This window comes from Lutjanus erythropterus, chromosome 9 (genome assembly GCF_056507025.1).
Source record: "Lutjanus erythropterus isolate fLutEry1 chromosome 9, fLutEry1.hap2, whole genome shotgun sequence".
NCBI classification, from domain to species: domain Eukaryota; kingdom Metazoa; phylum Chordata; class Actinopteri; order Lutjaniformes; family Lutjanidae; genus Lutjanus; species Lutjanus erythropterus.
In genome coordinates this window covers 6,468,209-6,489,775 of record NC_139325.1, presented here as the reverse complement: position 1 = coordinate 6,489,775, position 21,567 = coordinate 6,468,209, and the positions used below count along the sequence as shown (strand labels likewise).

The following is a 21,567-nucleotide window of genomic DNA, read 5'->3' as shown; positions in this document are numbered from 1 at the left end:
TTTCCCAAAGATGCTTTTTGTCATTTTAGGTAGCTCTTACCACCCTGATCAGTTTGGTTTAATTAGTAATTTGATGATATAAAGGGTGGCTTTCATGGCATGATTGACAGTTGAGCTCTGCTTGTGATTGTGTGGGTGTAAACTTGAAAGTGCAGCTCCAACGCTGTCTATCTCTACTATATCTGACTCTGGCTCCAAAAGATGTCAAAAGTGTAGAGGGCAACACTTGTATCCAGGATATTGTGGCTTCATTTTGGTACAGTGGGAGGAAAAGGAGACGTGTCATCCGTCTTTTATTTATGTCAGTGGTCTGGATGCACAAATCTGATCTGATCACTCACATCTAACAGTGCAGACAGTCTGTCTTAAAGATCTGATTTGAGAACCAAATCTGATTTGCTTGCAGTCTGAATAAAGTGTCTTTGTGAAGTGATAGGAGTCTGGTGGGAGCAGTTTAACATTTTAGGAAATATGCTTATGCTCTTTCCTGAGAGAGATAAGAAGATTGATACCAGTCTCATGTCTGTGTGTTGAGTACAGACCTGGAGCTGGGAGTTGATTAGCTTAGCTTAGCATAAAGCCAAATGGATTAGCATTCATGAAGCTCAATGTCACCGGAAAGAATATTGCTGTAAAGATACAGATCAAACAGATTTTAAATGTACTACTTCTTCTCAAAGTTCTGTTTGATTTCCTTGTTTTTTGGCAGCACTGGCAAGAGAAACAATAAAACAATATGCCTGATAAATTGGTTGATGGGAGGCAGAGCCGTAAACCATGAAATCTTATTGGACAATCAATCAGTCAATTTTCCCTGCCTGGGCCTGCGCCCACCAAATTGGTGTCCTCCAAAGTGGTGAAGTCAACTGGCAATTTGAGAGTGCAGTGCTTTGGGGTACTCTACTTCAATTGAGTCGGCGAGCAGCATACCCAGAAAGTGCTCTAAACAGAAAGGGCAGCTCAGGCAAAGCACTGAAGGATTTTTCAAGAGGAAAAGCTTAAAAATAATGACATCTTTGGAGGGAGTGTGTTATGGCTGAGAGCTGTTCTAGCCTTCTATAATTGGTCCCACATAAAGCACCATTACAATTTGATTTGGCTATAAACAGACATTTAAAGCTGCAATATTTAATTTGCACACTGCTGGCCCAAAATAGCAGAAAGAGGTAACTGTTTGAATTTTCATTACTCAGAGATCCTGCTAGATCACATTTGTGAGATGCAGAGAGCAAGTTTGTGTTTACCAAATGGGCTAAAGACCTGATCAAATGCCAGTCTGACTTAATTGATGCGGACGGTGAAATAAGCTTCCAATTGGCTAACGACTGCACTCTGTTTCCTTCTGCATGTCCAATCACAGTGTTAGTAACTCTACTGAGTAAAACTCATTCTGACCTGGACTGTGAACTTTCCAAAGCTTTCCAATTGCCTGCATGTAATATTATAATCCTTGTGTATTTCTATGTTTATGCTTTCATTTTGCTGTTTTATTTTTCACAGCATATTTAAAGCGAGTTGTACAATAATTCAATGCTCCCATGTCTCATCTCCACGGTGCCAGAAATGCAAGCATATCTTATTTTGACTATGATATATTTTTATCTCTAGAAGTGATAGTCTGAACTAGGTTAGTATATTTCCTCTGGTCTTTAACAGGACTGGATAAACCTGCTATAGTTCCTGCTGTAAAGTTCCCATGAGGTCAAATCAATGTTTAAGTATGTTCATATTTAGTGAACTATATGTCATGTATATGCCAGTGCCTGGCCAACGGGTTTTCTTAATGGTATTTAAAGTTTATCATTTCCTGGAAAACAATTAAAAATGTTAATGACTCCTCCATCATGCAGCTGGGGGCGTATCTTAACTTAGCATCTGATAAAATGCTTTCTCTGTTAAGATACTGCCAGAGCAGGGTGTTTCTGTGGGCCAGGGCTCACTGTACAAAAACTCAATTTTATAACTTTGTTCACTGATTTGGGTGAACCTGGATTATATTTCATGGAAAATTATTGTCTTGTTTTCCCTCTGATGTCCTCCGACTGCTCAATTTTTCTGGTGGACAGAGATTTTTTTTGTTGCTAAAGTAGCTAACCATAAATATTTGCTGCCATTTGCAGGGAATGGAACTGGGCTCAGCAGCCTCCCAGTGAACACAGCTGGACTAGGACCAAACCCAGGCTCCAACACCAATGAGGAATACAGAACCAAGGTTGTTTATGGGGGTTCTCCTGAAGGGAAAATTGTTTTAATTCATGCTTTAGTCGCTTAACTGCTAACAGCGATTAGCTTGGTTAGCTGTGACTCGGCTCTGGGTTGCCAGAGGCCAAACCCTGCAAGAAAACCACCCTGGTGCTTTATTCCCTGTCATCAAACCTTGTTGGTCTCGGAGGCTGTTTTTCAGTCCCAGTCCTGCTGGGAGCCAATATGGCCATTCTCCTTAATATATCCATGGACCACTATAGCTGCATGGTGGCGGTGAGGGCAAAAGGCACATTAAGTGCTAATGGCTACTGTAAATGCTATCAATAGCCATGGCAAGTCTCCCCTTAGCTGCCTGCTTTTAAAGGTAACGTAACGTATGCATAAGAATAAGCACTCCACTAGCCATTCAGTGGGAACTTTAAGTGTCCATGAGGTGCAGAGAACACAGCAGCCTGCAGAGACTACACTGTACATGACTGAAATTTGATGCTGAAGTTCACAGAATGATGCCTGGGCCAGGTCTTTTTGCTGAAAAACAACATGAGATGCAGTTGAAAGCTCCACAAAACGAGCAAGCGGACCTCTTGGGTTAGATGATTTTGTACCCCTCTCAGTTTTTGTGTTTGGTGTTGATGGACATTTTTGTCAAATCATACAACATGCAACTAAAATGTAAAAGCTGCTGAACAGCAGAAAGAGAAATGTGAAAAACTGTGATCATTTTTTCCAACAACAGTTCAAAAAACAAACATATAGATGAACTAAAAAAGTACCAGTACCAGTATGGTGGAGATGACCAGGGATCGATTGGATAAGGAATCAGAGACATTAGTCGTCTTCCCCTTCTGGTTGTCCGTCATGTTCAGGCCGCTTGGAGGGTCCCAGGTACCAATCTGTACAACAAAATACATTTGTTTAATTTTTATTTTTTTTAATTTTTTTCAGGACAGAGAGAGAGAATTTAAAATCCAGTTATATGTTGCGTTCAATTATTCCTCACTTTGTTCATTTGAAAAACTAATATTAGGCTGTTTTGCTTTCGGCTTATTGGAAATTTCTCCTATTCCCCATGAAATAGCGAGAACATTTCCACCCAGAAACATACAATTTTCTGTCAATTTCTCTTTGAAACCCGCTCACTGGGAGAGGAACAGCAACTCAAATTAAACAGATGGTAAAGGCAAGATATATCTCTAGCACATTCCGTTTGATTCTGATATTTAGAAAGAGCAATAATCAAAGTAACAACTAATTCTGTTTCCTGAATATTTGGAGACATTTCATGCTGGATTTTCTTTAAAAAGATTAAACACTTTTCATGTCGATATTCGGTTGGCATTGAGGGTAAATGTAGTCAAATTGGAGAAATAAATTCCTCAGTACGTGCTATGTTGACAGAAAAAGCAGAGTTGCTGCAAAATCTGTTGTTCTTTCAGCATCCAGTGATGTCACAGTGATGTCATTGTTGTGAAGGAAGGACTACAGGCTATTTCAGCTTGGATTGGATTGGCCAGGGGGTGTGCTATGAGTATTTTCTGTCACCTAACACTATGTTTTGGCCAACAAAATAATAGCTATAGGCTAGGGCAGTGATACATGGCAACATGGGTGTGGGTGTCAGAAGCTTGCACACAATGCATTCTGGTATGTGTAGGCACTGCTGGCACAGCTCCAGGAGACCTCACCTTTCTTGATTAATGTAGCAGCACTGTGGGGATTTACTGCTTCAAATTCACACAAAAGTCATGAATTTTCCTTTTAATTTATGTATGCATTTTGTATGAAACATTAATGTATCTTGGATCAACCCCTTTCACTCTTCGCTAAGTCCCTCCTCTGAACAGAAACTGTCCCATTGAAGATTAGCAACTGAAATGAAGCACCGCAGGCCTGTCAAGCTTTGCATGTCTTTACACGTTGAAGCGGTGTGCATGGAGCTTTGGGGGGATATCATTTTTTGTAGTCTTCAAACACGTGTGAGAAATAGATTCTGGCTCACTCTCTTAGGTCTAGGGCAGGTTAGCTTAGATTTTATCCTGAACCAATTTAGTTTTCAGTTTAAGTGTTAGCGTTAGCTTACATTAGCTGGCTCGTGGCTCACTGGTGTTGGGGTTTGAATGTGGTAAGGGGTTGGGAGGGTAGCCGGTTCAAGCTCAGCTCTGACCAAAAAGTATGACGTGGACTGGAGAGGTGCCAGGTTTACCTCCTGGGCACTGTCGATGTGCCTTTGAGCAAGGCACCAAACCCCCAACTGCTCAGGGTGCCTGTTTCTGGGAAGCATCCATCACTCTACCACCTCTCCCACAAAACTGCATGTGCATGTTTGTATACAAGCTTATGTGTGGGTAAAACAATAAACAATGGATTGAAAAAAAAAGAATTTTCCCCAAAGGGGACTAATAAATTATGTTCTTTTTCTAGCTATGCTTAAGAAAGCTGATACTGAGAGTCATCATTTCATCCAACAAAATCCAGTTGTCAGATAGAAATGAGAAGCTGCTTTTGTTTAGTTCTCTGTGGAATCAAAAACCTCGTGTTCAAAAAATACTGCCGACTTTAATGTTAAGTCTGCCACTGTTGTCACTGTAAACTAATATGTGCAGTGCAACAATGAAAAGCTTGATAGATGTAGCGACAGTAACTAAAGAGGGTGGGTCAATTAACTTGTTTGACGCAAAGGGAAATTAAATGCGATGCTGAGATTTGGGAGGTTAGGTATTGTATTAGGTATTAGGTACTGTACTTAACACTTAACACTCTGCACAGATCCACAGAAACAACTCTACTGTCCAAGAATGTTGATATTTGACGAATGTTTTTTAAAACCATGTTTTCTAACAATATCTGTAAATGGCAACTACGGTATTGTTAGGGTTCGGCAACTGATCTTTGGCGGGATATTTAAAGCTTTAGTAACACTGCCAAACACACGGGTAGACATGTGCAACACAGACATACACTGCACTCAGACTTCCCCATCTTTCTATTCAGGATACATAGAGCGAAAATTGTGCAGCACCCTGAGGACACAGTTGACAGCCACGTGAACCCTCAACACTGTCAGGGGGCACTTTCTTCTAGAGTCCCACAGGGAATAATATTAGAGATGATCTAGGATCTGGATTGCCCCCGTGGCCTTTTGAAGGGTCGGTGGAGGACAACACCGAGGAGGGCTAAGAGGAGGAAGGAGGGGGGCATGCTGGGGAAGCAAGGAGGAAGAAGAGCACGGCGAGGGTATCGGATCATGCCTCAAAGCTTCTATTGCCGTCTCTCAGCTCTCCTTCAAGTCTCCACACCCAAGCATCCCCGTCAACCCACCCACCCCAAACACACACACACACACACCCTATCCAATCCCACTGCCCTGGGCATCACTAGAAGGGACCACAAACACTCCAAACCCACACCAGCCACACGCTCCTCAGGGCTCCTCTGATGCCCCGTGTGAGGGCCCGAGAAAGGCTTTGTAATTGCAAATCAACTCTTTAATTCAGGCTTCATGAGGCTGGAGGGCTTCTGAAGGGGTTTTTATTAATAGAGTAAATTATTCATGGAGGTGCAGGCGCACACAGCACACAGACCAGAGGTCAGGAGCTGCTGAGAGGCGAGCACCGGTGAGGATGCCGAAGTGTGAAGTGCTTGCAGTTGCATTTGAGAATATTATTTGTATCGGCGGTGTTAGCAGGTTCTCTTCCCACTGATGATCTCATGAATCTTAAATTGAGTGCTGAACACTGGAGAGATGCCATTCCAGGGAAAAGATGTAAACCAGAGATGCACCTATTCATATGAGTACACAAACACATGCTGATGTAGTGTATATGCCATGACATATGCCATAAAGGTTGGGTTTGGAGTTTGTTTGGATCTTAGATAAATCAAATGGATATTTTTTTAAGGTTATAATCCATTGCGTTTCCATGTTGAACAGCAGGAGAAAATTGTAAAATTCCTCTATTGGTATATGTATGGTCACATAGAGAGCTAAGACACGTTTTTTCTTTGCTGGATTCCCCAAAATAAACTGATAGGATGTAAGTCCTTGTTTAAAAATGCTTGCGCAGAAGAGTCACAGACACAAATGACTGCAGATAGCTGAATCTCCTCAATTTAAGATTATTTGAAGTGATTATAGAGAAAGAAAGCATCCATATTTGACGACCTGGCCAACCCAAAGATTTCGTGTTTGACATCCCAAATCATAAGTTTGACAATGTGGCCGACCTAAAGTGTTTCTCCTGTAGCCCATTTAAAATCAACAATATGATTCTACTTTTTGCCTAATGATCATTGTGAGGGAGAATAAAATAATGATAAACAGATCGATCCTTTCTACTTTAGTAGATAAGGCACTGGACAATTTGCGTTTCATCAATGGCGACGGAGCTACCAAGGTGCTGGCCTGCCCATCAGAAACAACTTGGGGTTCAATGTCTTTTCTAAGGGACATGTTGCTGTGTGGACAGTTGGGTTAGGGTTTAAACCACTGACACTGTGATTGGTTGACAAAATCCTCTAACCCCTGAGACAACATAAGTTTCCAGAGTTGTAAAAACTGCATTTGGAAAGCCTTCACACTCACTGATTTTTTTTTAGCAGTTGTTTGTCTAAATACACTATAAAATGTTCTCTGTCTTTGTGAACATGCCAGAAAATCACAAGACCGTCTTCTATTATAATGCTCAGAGACAGGAGTAAAAAGTAAGGGGGTTGTGAATAAAATAAGAGAAACAGCTTGAGTTCCCAGCAAGCTTTGAAATCAGTTTGATTTGTCACATAAACACACAGAGTCGGATTGTGTTGTTAACTGGCTGGATGTAAAGTCTGTACTGTTGTCTGTCTGCAAAAAAAAACCCTCCAGCCCTCAAATTCACACATAAGAAACAAGGCAAAATCTCCCTTCGCTTTGAGTTTGAGCTCTTCTTGAGTTGCAAGTCACATGCGGCAACAAAGGGGAAGTATCCCCACCACGGCTCAGTAAGAAAACACTGTCAAGGGAAACACTACGATGGTATGTCACAGTAAAAACATGCAAATAGAAAGAGTAATTACAGCCAAGAACTCCCAGTGTACATTCTGTATGGACATGCAAGCATTGTATTAAGACTGAGGGTCTGACTTGTTATTGTTATTACATTTTGTCTTCAGTATACTATATTGAAATGCAGATTCAGTGTTGCTTCCAGTCAAAATGTTGATAATTGTTTCTGTTCACATGCAACAGCTAAAAACATAAAAATAGTCGTGTGGTGCACTGTGAAACTACGAGCCCTATCTGACACACAGTGCAAAGCAGATGCACCAGTACTGCAGGTGGATTTGCTTTCTTACACTGGTATGGTTGCTGTATACTTGCACTCAGTCTATATATCCATGGGTGGGAGGTCTAAAAATTAGGCAAAAAAGGCAAAACAAAGGATTTTTTTGCACACCAATGAATTAATCAAAGCACTTGGGCACAGATGATAGGTGCATCCTGCTGTGCACTGCTGCCGCTGCAAGGGGCAGGGCACAAGACAGCAAGTGTGGATTTGGACACAGCTTGAATAAATTAAATCCACTGCACTTTGAACTTGCACTTTAGATCAGCATAAGATAGAGCCTTAAAAATCATATTATTGAGAATCAAGTCGAACTTTATTACCAGGCAAGGAAAAATGAATCAGAGGAGGAGTTTGTTATCATTCAACCTGTAAGTCACATGCTTCATGTATGTCATTATTTATTAAGTCTGTTTCCTTTGCACTTTGTTTCCTTTACTTTTAAAACCCCCAACTTTTCCACTTCAACCAAATGTATAAACGTTTTTCATATGCTATATTTCATATATTTTAAGATTTTTTTTCCAAATTTTGGCCATTTCTACTTACATTTTGTGTTTGGAAATTAAAAATGCATATAGAATGGTTGGATGGAAACTCACCTATTATAAACTTTCCTGTATTTAGTCTTCATTTCAGCTTCGCAACACTGTCAGTGGTTTCAAACTCCACTAAGTTTTTTAACATTAGTTTTGGGATTTGAGGGTACTGCTGTATGCTCTAAAAAGCCACAGTCTTTTTCATAAACAAATGGCTGTTTTTACTGTTGGTGTCCACAGCTGACTTGGCAGTATGCCGTTAAAGCTTCTCAACTCTCAACAGGCTCCTCTGTTCCTGAATGATGGCAATGTCATTCTCTGAGCTGTGTGGCTTCTTTCTGTTCATACGAAAAATGATCTCCATTCTGCTTTAATAGACTTTGTGTTTTTTCTTTTTTTCTTCCGATTGGAAGCTCCAAATACAAATCTTTAAACAGTTTTTGGTGGTATTTCTTTTTTTTTTTCCAGAGTAAGTTGTATTTTCTAACCATTATGAGATCACAAAGCCATTGTAGTATTGAACTTTGAGCTTTGAGGATTCTTTTTTCTGCTGGTTAAGTGGAGTTATTGAGTGCTGCATACCACCACACCAAAGACAAAAAGTTTGTTTTTTTTCTTTTTCATTTTGAATGTCAAAGACCATTTATGATTAAATAAGGCTCTTGGAAGCTTTAAAAACCTTGTAGACCACAAGTTATGTTGACTATTAAAAGTCTGGCTACACAAGAGGAAGACACAACCGTTACAGAAGCTTAAGGCTGTTTTCAGCCACTGACTTTTATGTGATTATAGTGTTAGTCTGGCATAAAGTTAGAGTTCAACATTTCTTTAAATCTGTCTTTTGGCTGTCATTCCTAGTGTGAGATCAATATCAATCTCGTGCTTGGAGCTGTAGAGAGGACAGGGTAAGCCTATTAGCAACAGCTAGCCTGGCTCCCTCTAAGAATCACACATACACAATACCTCTACAGCTCTACTAGAGTTTTACATTGCTTAATACACAAACTAAAGCTACAGATAGCGGGCACCTGTATTGCTCTCTGTGGGGGCGCAATGGTACTAAAAATGGCAACCTCTTGTCTTTTCCACCATCACAGAACTGGTGCCATTTCAGTTTGTCTTTGTTAATTTTGAGCTCTTATGAGCATTTCAATCAAAGGTAAATTAGCTCAGAACCTGAAGTGGGAGTGTATGCTGTTGTGCTATGCCCTCCATTGATGGGGCATCTTTTATTACAATGGTTCCGCTTCTAACTGGTGGAAATGTGGGCTGGTTTGCTAGATAGCTCCAAGGTTCCAAGAATCTTGAATGAAACTGGTTCAAGAACCTGAGCTGATTTGGTGGAAAAACATTCATTTTGACAACCAGAGTCTGGGAGGCTGTGCACAATCATTCCACTTAGCTGCTGTTCAACAGGACAAAGTTCTTGGAAGAAACATTTCAATTTCTTTTTGTTGTACAGACTAAACAAAGCATGCTGATTTGTAAGCTTTAGAGGTGGTGGTATGAATATTTTTGAGCTTTGGACAGAATCAGGTTAGCGGTTTCCTCCCAATTCTAGTCTTTTTGAGGTGGTTTGCAAATTTTGCCCTAAAGCCACTGGAAACCCAAAGCCTTCTAACTGTAATTTAGGGGCTCATTAACATAATAGTAAGCATCTAAAAGTAATAGAAATTAATTGCAAAGGAAATTCAAAATATTTCAAGTTTTTGTGCAATTTCCTGACATTGGGTTTGAGATGAGTGTGCCTCTGCCAGACCATTTATTATGAAAATTACCCATTTAATGCCATGAACCAATCGAGAAAAATCCACATCAGTTGTCCCACTCAAACACATGCAACAGATCCTCTCAGCTCCCACCTAATCTGCTTCTTTGAGTCTGAACCAGTCTCTGTTATATCGTTCTATTTTACAGAAACAGTAATTTACCTCACAGAACATCAGAGTTGCTGGTCTACAGCTGCCTTGATCTGCAGAAAGTAACATTAGATCGGATCCAAACTAATGTCTTAAAACAGCAAACACTCAACAAAACATTATTAGTTGGTAAAACTTTTTTTTAAAAACTTAAGAGTTGGAATTAAAAATCAAAAACTCTAAATAAGTTGCCTTGAAATTTTGAATTTTCCCAACTTTTTCATTTTTATTCATTTTAGCCTACATAAGAAATAAGACAAAGTAAGTGCATTTAGAGAGAATTAGCAGGCTCTTGTTTTTCCTCTCATCAGTAAAATAATACACACATTTTAAATGCTTTATAAAATATGTACTGAAGATATGTCTTAAATTTTGCTGATTTGTTTTCCATTTCCGACCCAAATAAAATCTCCTGTGACCCACCTGTGGGTCACAACCTAGTCTTTGGGACTGACTGGTCTAAAAAGCAACATGACCTCTTATTTGAGCGATGCTTACTAATGGCTTTGAATGTTTATTTTCTCTCAGATTTTTGTGGATGCTCATTGGGACACTTTGAAAATACATACCAACATGTAATGAGACTGATATTAATTTCCCCATCTCGGAAAGTCAGCAAACTATTCCTTTGAACCTGAAAGCCCTCCATGACCTGACAGGCTGTTAATGGACTGCAGATACAATGCATTTACACCTACATGTTAAGGGGGTATTGTGGCATACCCGTTGTGTGTGTGTGTGTGTGTGTGTGTGTGTGTGTGTGTGTGTGTGTTGATCTTTTATAAATCACCGCTACATTTACACCTTGATTTAATGGGTTTTATCTGATCGACACATCGTTACACCAGGCAGACTCATAGGTACACAAAGACACACAACCTTCTCAAGCCCCTCCTCCTTCAGACTGATGACATCGAGGTCGAAGTCTGTCCTCAATCCATTGGTCCTGTTGAAAGTGATTCTCCCGGTCAGGCCGTCCCAGTGGGCCTAAAGAGACAGAGAGAGAGAGACACAGAGAACATCAGAGGACATTCAGCTATCAGCATCAAGTTGCATCTCCGCTTCCTGATATGCTTTTGATGACAACGTTTGAGGGAAAGCAGTCAAAGAGTGAGAACACACACACTCTTTCTATGTCTCCCCCTTTCACACACTGTTCCTGTTTGTACAGTCTTTCCTGACATCAAGGTGCCTACACACACTCAGAGGCTGCATTTGTAACAGTGGGAAGGCAATTACCCAATCTTTACAGATATTTAGGGGTGTGATAGGATACAATGTAGCATGAAAGTGGCTCAGAGCAGGAGAGGCTTTTTCTCAGGTACAGCGAATCATCACAGTGCTGCTCAGACTGGAAGCCAGGCACTTCAGGGCCTATCTTTAGTCAGATGAGTGGGAGTCACAGATCTGGAAGTTACTCACTCAGCGCAGACAACTGTGCTAGAAAGCATTTGTCATACTACTTTGACTCAGAGTCTGAACACCTCTCCATTGATGCCGTGCTGTTCACAGAAACATGGATATGCTGCTCCATTGGGGATTGTTATGAATTACTGTTACAAAGGAAGGGGGAGGTCTGTCTGTCGACTGTTTAGACGAGCTAACAATATGTTGATTTGTTCATTATCCACAAGCAATTAGTCATTTGTCTGTTGTGAAAATATTTCACAACTTAAGTCCATTTTGTAAGGAAATCTGGTACTGCTATTCATGGTCCCTAGAGGAGAATTCCTGGTCTTAAAGAGATAGTTTGGATTGGATTGTGGGGTTGTATGATATATTCAGGGTATTACCTGGTCCATCGCTGCCTTGATCTGTTAGTATGCTAGTGGTATTTTGTGACTTTGGTAGATCCAAACTGTCCTGAAGTCACACAAGAACACAAACAAACTAACTGATCGAGGCAATAGTAGACCAGCACCACCCATGTTCTGCAGAGTAAAATGACTGTTCTTGTTTGGTTAGTGGAGTTTGGTTGGTTTGGAGAATGTGATATTTGGCTCATAGAATGACAGTTTCAAAAAAGCAAGGTAAAACACTGAAAATATTAAAAATTTGATTTTTTTTTTTTTACATTATCATTTCATGTTTTGATGCTGACCCTGTCCATTGCTTAGCTTCCTTTGTCAGTATTCCTGCTGCTTCTCCAAACTGGTGACGTGTCTGAATGCTGTGGGACTTGCTAAACACCTTCATGCTCCACAGAGGATGAACCCTGTCAGCATGAGAACAGAATCCGATCCCAAATGGTCCCACGTGGTTGTAATTTTAACACATTAATTTAGAAATGTGCAGCATGTAGTCGGTACACTTAAATAATTAAAGCCTTAAAACAAGATCCTCTTCAAGACAGGGCCAGCATGTCAGGTAGGATCCATCCTTAGGAGTGTCCTTTAACAATCCAACTAGAAAGAAAGGACTGTCTGTCTGTTTATTTGTATGTATGTCCTGTTCATCTGATCAACTTCACACTTGGCGGGTGTATTGCTGAGTACCCAAGGGAGTGCACTGCGGAATTTGGTCCAATTTGGCCATATGGTGATGCTACAACAACAAACTTTATGCTTCTGCTTGTAACTTTTGAACTGTAGGTCTCAGAGACATAATTCCATGCCTCTTTGTTTCTTTGTAGATTTACCACCATTTTGGATTTTGTCCAAAACTGTTTTTTTGTTTGTTTGTTTGTTACTTTTGATCTTCCTGACAGTTTTGCTACAGCTGACCCTAAATGTTTGCTTAAATGCTGTGGGCTTATATCGCGAAAAATGTCACATCTCTGGAACACTTTGCGCTGTTTTATCCACATCCGGTGGATATGCACAGATCTGTCAGTTGTGTCGGACTCACACATTGTGGGTATATTGCTGGAGACCCAAGCAGCCATACGGTGGTTATGAACAACGCGGGAAGCAGCACTAAGCAATCAGCCTGCTTTGAATAGGCACGCATTCCAAATGTCCACACACTCCAAACGTCACAGCAAGCAGCAGCTGTTAGTGCCGTTTTTACTCAAACCAATATGCTTTATATAACCTTAATAGCATCCGTTTTGTAATGGTACTCAGTAATTTATTGGAATTGTTCTTCTCCTGCCATTGTTATGTGCAGATATTGATTTAAACACTCCCTCACTTGATTTAATGATGTTTTTTAGAAGGAAATAAATGTCTCTGTGGCAGCATTTGACACAGAATGGCGGGAGAAAACATGAGCACCTAGGTTTGAACCAGTTGCTCGTGTGCTATGTTTTAAGATTTACAAAACTCTTTGGCAGCTTTTCTTTAATGAGTGGCAGAGTTGAGAGCTATGAGTCAATGTTGTACCCAAAATTACTGAAAAGAAAACACTTCTGTTATCAGAAAAAGCTCATTTACAGATCAAAAGGAAGCATTAAAACTACATTTGGACAGAACCAGTAACAAAAGTTTGGACATTAAGTGGAGACAGATACAGAGTAACTTTGACTTTAGAGGTTCTGACTTCATTCAAGTCAAATTTCAGTTCTTTCTCCATGCTGCATTTTTATCTTTTTGTTTCGTGTGCCCCACAGCAAGGCACCCAACACCAACTGTTCAAAACACCAGCTCAGTACCCCTGTGGTTCTACTGCAGAAAACTGGGCAGCTGGGGCTTTTAACGAGGTTTGGGATCTAACGGAAGATTCTGAAATAGAGGCACTGAGGGTGAGAGCTAATACAATGGACTGCACTTCAGCCAGGAAAGTGGTTCTGCAGCTGGGGTCAAATGACCTCAAGAAGTCCACAACAGTGTTCAAAAGTGACCCCACTAAAACAAGAATATACTGCATCTGAATTATTTGTGTGCACTAAAGTGTGTTTCACATTTATCACTGTTGCACTGTAGAGTATATAGGCAGTTCTAAAAAAAAAACAGCAGCAATTCAACAAAGGATAAGTTCCCATATATAATTAGACAACGTCTAAAACCCAGTCAGAGACTACAGTGTTAATTACATCCCATAATACATTCCAAGGTTTGAGCTGAACAAACAACATTATTACAATGTTGCAGGTTATGGAATTTAAAATCTTTCTTTTTTTAAAAAAAAGCTGACATTATAATAAAAATCTTGGGGTGATTAAAGTCAAAAGAGTTCATCATCTTGGGAGCATGACTGCACCAAAATTTCATAGCCCATCTGCCTTTTACATTACATTTTGTTATTTCTGGCAAGGGTATAAAATCAGGGATGGTAGGGACATGTCTCTACCAATATCCAGGGACAACTGAATTGAATTGTACTCTGCAGTATAGACACTTATGCTGGAAATGCTGGTCTCCCCCTGTGGGACTGTGAGTTTAAAAAGCTTCAAGTCAGAGGACGAAAAGAGCCCAAAACCAGGAGAAGATTGAAAGCACTGAAGGAGTGTCGGGTCAGGGAAGAAAAGTTGAGATTTTCACGGTGGGAAACTGTGAACTTAATATAAATACATCCAAATGCATGTGCATTTGCATACAAGCCGTTGCCACACAGTGTAATTCTTTGCAGTCTTCTCATGATCTCTGCAAACTTAAGGGGAACAGAGGGTTAGAAAGCCCTAAATATAGGTTGCTTAATCCCCGGCCTTTCCACAGGCAGAGCGCTCTGGATTAACTGTCCCGGCTTCACAAACGCAGCAAACTGTGGGGCAATTACCAAAAATTCAGATGATGTTGTGTTTTTGTTTCTGCATGGCTGATTGATGCTGAAGCTCTGAGAGCGGCCTCAAGATGGCTGCCCTCGTCGGGGGAGGATGTATGTACACACGCTGGAAGAATTATTTCCATATAAATAAATACACAGATAAATCATTTCTGTTTATTCAAATCCCCCTTCTTCTTGATGGCCTCGGCCTGATTTACATTCCGTCTCCGTCTGCTTTCCTCAGAGCATGTGTGTTCTGTGTGTAGGTGCTGTGTATGTTGAGGAGGGAGACGGCGCAGGGAGCAGGTAGAGGAGCATCTACCTCTTTGATGAGGGCCATGAAGCGGTTCCCGAAGCGCCAGGGCTTGTGTCGGTTGCACTGTAATGAGCTGACAGTGATCTGCTGAGACTGCTGCACAGCCACGGCCACCACGTGCACGGCATCATACATCAGCGCGGCGTCCGTCTGCAAGCAGAGACAGAGAGGAGGGGGGAGGGGGGGGGAGAAACAGAGCGTCATTAACATGGAACACAGCAACACGACACATCAGTGCAGCTCCAGCAGCACGGAGCCGCTCACAATCAGAGAAGCATCAATATCATGATGAATCAAAGCCTCACATCAGAACACACATGTATGATCCACATCTTTTCATGCCACACATATAATAGACATGAATATTTGATCATTGTTCCATGTTCACATACCATCCACTGATAAGAACAAGTGATAACAGTCTGCACACTGAGAAAATATTCAGCAATTCAGTGGAATCAGTTAATCTTTTCTTCTTAACTCAACATAAATATAGTTTTATTTACTCAAGTTAATCCAGTATCTAGAAATATCTAGTATCTGTTTTCAGAACTCTTCAGAACTTATAAAGACACTTTCTTCTGACTTTAAGTTTTTTAACTTGAAAACTAGTCTTTCGCTAACTCATCTGCATTTACATTTGTTTGAAAGTTGATTAGTTTTAAAAGAAAGAAAAAAACAAAAACAAGGAAGGAAGGAAGAAGGAGAGGATGGAAGGAAGGAAGGAAAAAAGAAAGGTGGATGATAAATGATAGATGATGGGAGTGAGGGAGGAGAGTCTTTTAAATGATGAATGGAATGGATGTACAGAGTTCTATCAACTCATTAAATTAAGTTTATAAAAAGTCACAATCAGCATATTAGCAGACTTCCCAGCATGCATTGCTGAAAGCTTTCTTTTGAAGAAAACATACTGAATATGATCAAAATATGTGTCTGTTATATATTTTAAGATAAGCCATTTTCACAAAATGAAATGAAAACACCCTGAACTGTGATGAAGGTTATTTTTGAATTCAGTTTGCAGCCTCGTTACTACAGTGACCAGATATGAACAGAATAAATTCAGGACAGGAGAGTTGGGGTTAGTGCATCATCAGCAGGACTAAAATGTACAGAATAATTTACAGTAACATCAGACTGTAACTTTGCACTCTCCGTCATCTGGTTTAAAACAGGTAGAAGGACATTAATAATCTGTTATTTATGATAGCACAAACACTGCAACAGAAAAGTGAAACAACAACAACAATACTCACATATTTATATTCATATCTATTACTATAACAGTTCATTTTTGGACAGGATTCGTGATAACTGTTAGTAATTCAAGCCTGAATGATCATCCTACTTACCTCCAAATAAAATAAATAAATAAACATAAAATAAATTCACTGGGAGCAGTTTCACATATTGTCTTGGTGCCCATGATGGAACAAAGTGTCTCTAACGGGAGCAATTGGTTCAGTTTAATATCTTAAGCTTCTGGAACATGTTTCCTCAATTACAACTGAATGAATACCTGTTATTTCTATTTATTTGAGTAGAACATTTTATTTGTTTTGAATCATTACAAAATTACATCAAACTGTCACTTGAAATTAAATTTTAAAAAGGCAGCCTGGACACTGATTTTTTAATTTAAAATAAACTGCTGTAAGGGCACCTGATTAAAATTGATTTATTTTTATAGCACTTTTCAGAAACAGGTTACAAAGTGCTTGAGACATAAAAAACAAAAGAAATTACTAGATGCTTAATAAGTAAAGTGTAATTTGTACAGCAAAAAAATAAAAAAGCTGCATGTAAATTTCTTAAATACAATGGAGACAAGTGAAGAAGGGTGTTTTTACAGGGTACTACTGCTTCTACTGCTATGTTATACTAATAATAATAACTGTAATGATCCAATATAATATTACTGTCAAATGATTTGTGCTTGTTTCAGTGTACAGCAGTAAATGCTGGTTAGTGAAAGATTGCTGCAGTCTATCCAGAGATCCTCAGGTTGAGTGCTGAGTGTGATACCATGTACAGGTTATTCTCATTCTCTACAGAGCTGCAGCTGCATTGTTAACATTGTTGATTTTCTAACCCTAATATTACTCCAGTCATTAGTAAAAACAACGAGATAAACAAAAAAAATGACAAAAAAAATGTGGAAAAAGCTTCATCCTCGCTGAGTATTCAAGAAACCTAATGACATGAGATGAACTAGCTGCAGTTCTAATTTACAGAAGAAAGGACGTCAGCCTGCTCTCTCTGCCTTTCAAAAACTTTAATGCATGTAAATATATGTACATGCAGTAGAGAGTTAAAGATGTGTGCAGCGCAGTGGGTGAAATTGCACAGCGACCCTGAAGGGTCACAGTGGGATTTTTTTTTTTTACTCTTTCGTTTCCTCGCAGTTTATGTTTTGCATTCCAGTTAGTGTGTTGTTGTAGTTGCAGTTATAACACACTGACAGTTTAAGGAAACTCTGCAGACAGTACAGAGAAGGAGAGATGATGTGACACTTTTCTTCCTCCTTTCAAAAGGCTGAGCAGCTGCAGCTGTGGATATGGTTAATGCTCAGACTATGACTCCATTCATGGCTCAACTATCAGTAGCAGTAGTGTAACTACACCAAACCGTCCCTGTGAACGTCAGCCAAGAAATCATCGTCAATTTCAACCTGCAGTGCTTTGATAGGATATGATACATGTGTTGCTGATGCACCACAGGAGTTCAGGAGTACAGTAGCTTCAATAGAACCATGTCGATTCGCTGCACACACACAAACTAATGTGTCACAGCCAGAATCAGAGCAAGTAAAGTACAGCCATGACTACAGCCACGATCACAGCAACAGTTACAGCTCAGTCATCCTGTGGTTAGAGTGATCGTTTGAAGATATTTATGGGATCTAAAAAACATTGTCCATTTTTGTATCCATTTTGTGTACATTAAGGTTTCTGAAATAAATAATAATAGTAAAAATATGTCAATATTGTGTGTTTATACGCTCATTACTCTCCACTTGTCCAAACCTAATGATCACAGTGCTGTTCATGCACGTTCGCTGTCCGTGGTGCTGAAACTGAACAGAGACAAAATGCTGCTTAGTTTAGTTTCTCAGCCTGCTTGCTTTTCATGGTTGGAAATGGAACTTCCAGCTCTGCTTCCAGTATCATCCCGTTGTAACATTCCACAGATAGGAGGGAAAGGACGGGGAAGTGAAGGGACAGTCAAACAGAGAGAGACAGAGTTGTTTCTATGTGCCTGTGACACTTTATATGAAGTCCTCTCATGTAGAAACAAATGTTCAGTGAGATCATTTTGAATTTCTGTGTTAATTTCCATTCACAAAGCTCAGATGATGATGTTGATACTTGATTCCAGGCTCTGTAAAAACCTTAAACAGAGCAAGAAGTCTCTATTTCTGTGTAGTTACAAAAGGTTTGCTAAACAAAGTTTAACAAATGTTCAGCTTTATTGTTCCTGAAGGGCTGTGTATGAGTAGCAGAAAAAAACTCTGCCTGTTTCACCCTGCTGATTTCATGGTTTTGATTTTTCCTTTTTTGGCTCTAATTTTGCTTTGATTTTGAAACTGTAGCTTTATGTTATTTTCATTGACCCTCTGTGGAGTGTTATTGACACTCTCTGTAGCACTAACAGTAGAATTTTTTTTTTTTGCAGTAACCCTGCAATTACCTGCACTGCTGTGCACTTCCATGTATATATGTGCACATTGAGTAGCAGTGCGCACAGGAACATAGGGCTCCACTGTGTAATTTCTACCCTGGTTCTAATCATAATCACAGCCACAGTCTGTCTCAATCAGCCTCAGCAGCAGTCGGTGTAAGAGCAGATTCACTAGCTCTGCTACCTGAAACAACAGACTTGCGCCTGAGCAGCTGAGGGTGTGACCGCTCACACTGTGGTCACAACCAGCAGTGATCTACTTTACAGTACTTCATTCTGCATCATAATACAGCTCAACCTTTCTCTGTAGATCAGAGAACTTACAGTACTGCAAGGTAAAGCTAAATAATTTCAGAAAAAGTGTCAGTGGTCACATGATCATGATACATTTGTGTCTGTAATGGCAGATACAATCCACAGAGAATTGGTTTAAAGGACCACTTCACCCCATAATCAAAAAAACCCCTTGCCCTGGCCCACAGTGCAATTTATCCATCTAGAAAGTTTAGATATCAGCTGTAGACATATCTGTCTTCTCTGCAAAATAATGGGACTAAATTGCACTTGGCTTATATGTAATTCTATATAATATAATTGACCAATTCAAAACCAGTGTGCCTCTCCAAAAATCATGAGCCAGTTACTCAAGATCCAATCCACAGGCCTTGCTGTGAACACTTTCATGTAGGAACTACTTTCTTTTTGCAGTGGAATGTGCTGGAACTACTTTACAATCTCCTGGAAGTACATGAAACTGCTCAAAACAAGGTCTGTGGATTATCTTATTTTTTTATTTATTCAAAACAAAAGGCAACTTGTTCTGCAGAGAATAAAACCACACTTTGTTCTGAGTGTTCTAATGATACCAAAAAGGCTCAGGATTGTAAAAAGTCTAACAAAATATGCTTAAATGAAGAAGTGCACCTGGTTGGTTCTCCAAAAAGAAGGAAAAGTCTTTTAAAGGATAACGAACCTTGTTATTTTTACACTACTCATTTTTAGTAAGCACTATTGAGTTGGTTCACTGAGATGATGTTTGCACGGGGGACTGCTGCGATCGGTGGAACTCATGGGAAGCTACAGTGATTGGTTAAATTTGTGGAAATGTTTTGGTGACAAAATTGCCAGGTCTTGCAGAATGAATGGGGATTGGTTGAACTTCCTAGAGGGACTGGGTTTTGAATTTTCCAAATGTATTTTTGGTGCTTTGAGCACCACAAGCTGAGTGTCATGTAGTTACATTGGAGAGAAGGCAGACATCTCTATGGCTGATATCTCCAAAATTCTGCAACTCACACCAAAAAAGTCTGGAGGGATAAAAAAGTGCTACAGGCCTGGGAAAATGTATTTTTGATTTGGGGGTGAACTATTCTTCTAAGTTCTGTCGTGAGGACACTACTGACACCATGAGCAGGCGGTGGAAGTGAAAGCATCAGTTCTTGTGCATGTCAATTAAAATATGGTGTCAATAATGATCTTATTTAATACAGCAATAAGAGACCATTCAGGCAAATTAAATAACTAATAAAAAGCTCTCAAGCTCGATATGTGCAGAAGCCTTTTCCCTGTCTGGCTGCAAGAATTTACTGTCTCTCTCTATAATTTTTCATATATATATATTTATATAATAAAGTCTTGACAGCAAACAGTGGGTCCAAATAGAGGAGTGTCGCCGAAGCTATCAGAGAAGTGCCAGTCATCCACGCTTCATGAAAGAAGCCTATAATTCTGCAGTTCCTCGAAGAAAAAAAAAAAGAATCTAATTAGTGTTTGTCTCGCTTGATTGAAAAGCAATCAAAACAGCTCTCCACAGTTGTTGCATGGAAATCGTGCCCTAAGGTGCTCAGGAACGCTTTGTCCTGCAGAAAAAAGAAAAAAATCACTCCCAAACCTGTCATTTCTCCCTATTTGAGCCCTGATTGAGGTTGCAGCTTAAGATGCCAGTTTGGCTGTAATAGCATGGTGAAGACACTCCAGTGGCTATTCAACATCCTTCAGTGATGTGTGTGTGTGTGTGTGTGTGTGTGTGTGTGTGTGTGTGTGTGTGTGTGTGTGTGTGTGTGGCTGGATCCATATGCATGGGAGATGTCCAGAGATGTTTCGGAATCAATCACAGTCAATAAGCCCGCCTTGTAGAAACGCAGCCAGGCTTCAGTGAGTGCCTGCAGGAGTGTGAGGTATTAATAAACTGTGTGAGGAGAAGGTGTTGAAGCAAAGGGAGTGTGAATTTATTGCAGTGTAGGTGTCACCTGGAGACCGTTAAGTGTGTGTGTTGGGGGTTATACCGATATGCGGTAACAACGGGTGTCAACCGGCACTGATGGGAGAGATATGATCCGCTTTGACTGACTTGAAGTTACTCTGGCTGTAGAATTTCTCCTGCTACATGTTAGACTGTCAAGACTGTTGTATCTGCAAGTGAAAATGCTGGTGCAAGGACCACTCAAGAATATCCACACACAATTATAGAAATCCACTAATTACATATCTTGCATACAGTATAGTTCAACAGTGTCAAATTCAATATAACCCTGGGTCACAGCAGCATTATGGTTGCCTTCAAAGGGTCGCTTGTGAATGTAAGACTAGATAAATGTGTACATCTATTAAGTCTAGGAAACATAATGGTAAGCATATACAATGTAGTATAAGACAAAGAAGACACTCTGGCTTATCTGCAGTGAGCAGAAACATGTATTTGCTTTCCCATCTCTCATTAAAATCCTTCCCTCTGTGTCAGCTTTTCTTGGACATTTTGCACGGCTGCTGCTGTTAATGTTACTTGATACTACTTGTGCAACAGATCACAAAATTCACAGTTCAGATCGTATCATGGCTTTGACTCATGGATCAGATCATTTTTCAGATCAGCAAAAAAGATTAATTATATAATTATATATAATAATAATAATAATAATAATAATAATAATAATAATAAT

At 39.9% G+C, this 21,567-nt stretch overlaps 1 protein-coding gene across 3 annotated transcripts in view; it reads right to left on the bottom strand.

The window, feature by feature from the left end:
- Positions 1-21,567, bottom strand: part of LOC146321001 (glutamate receptor ionotropic, kainate 2) — a 371,281-nt gene that overhangs the window by 118,636 nt on the left and 231,078 nt on the right. For all 3 annotated transcript variants that reach the window (XM_084725990.1, XM_084725988.1, XM_084725989.1), the window contains exons 8-10: positions 14,951-15,094; positions 10,864-10,971; positions 2,985-3,098 (exon numbers count right to left, since the gene is read on the bottom strand). In XM_084725990.1, the coding sequence (XP_084582116.1) occupies positions 2,985-3,098; positions 10,864-10,971; positions 14,951-15,094 (366 nt within the window). The remainder of the gene's footprint in view (positions 1-2,984; positions 3,099-10,863; positions 10,972-14,950; positions 15,095-21,567) is intronic.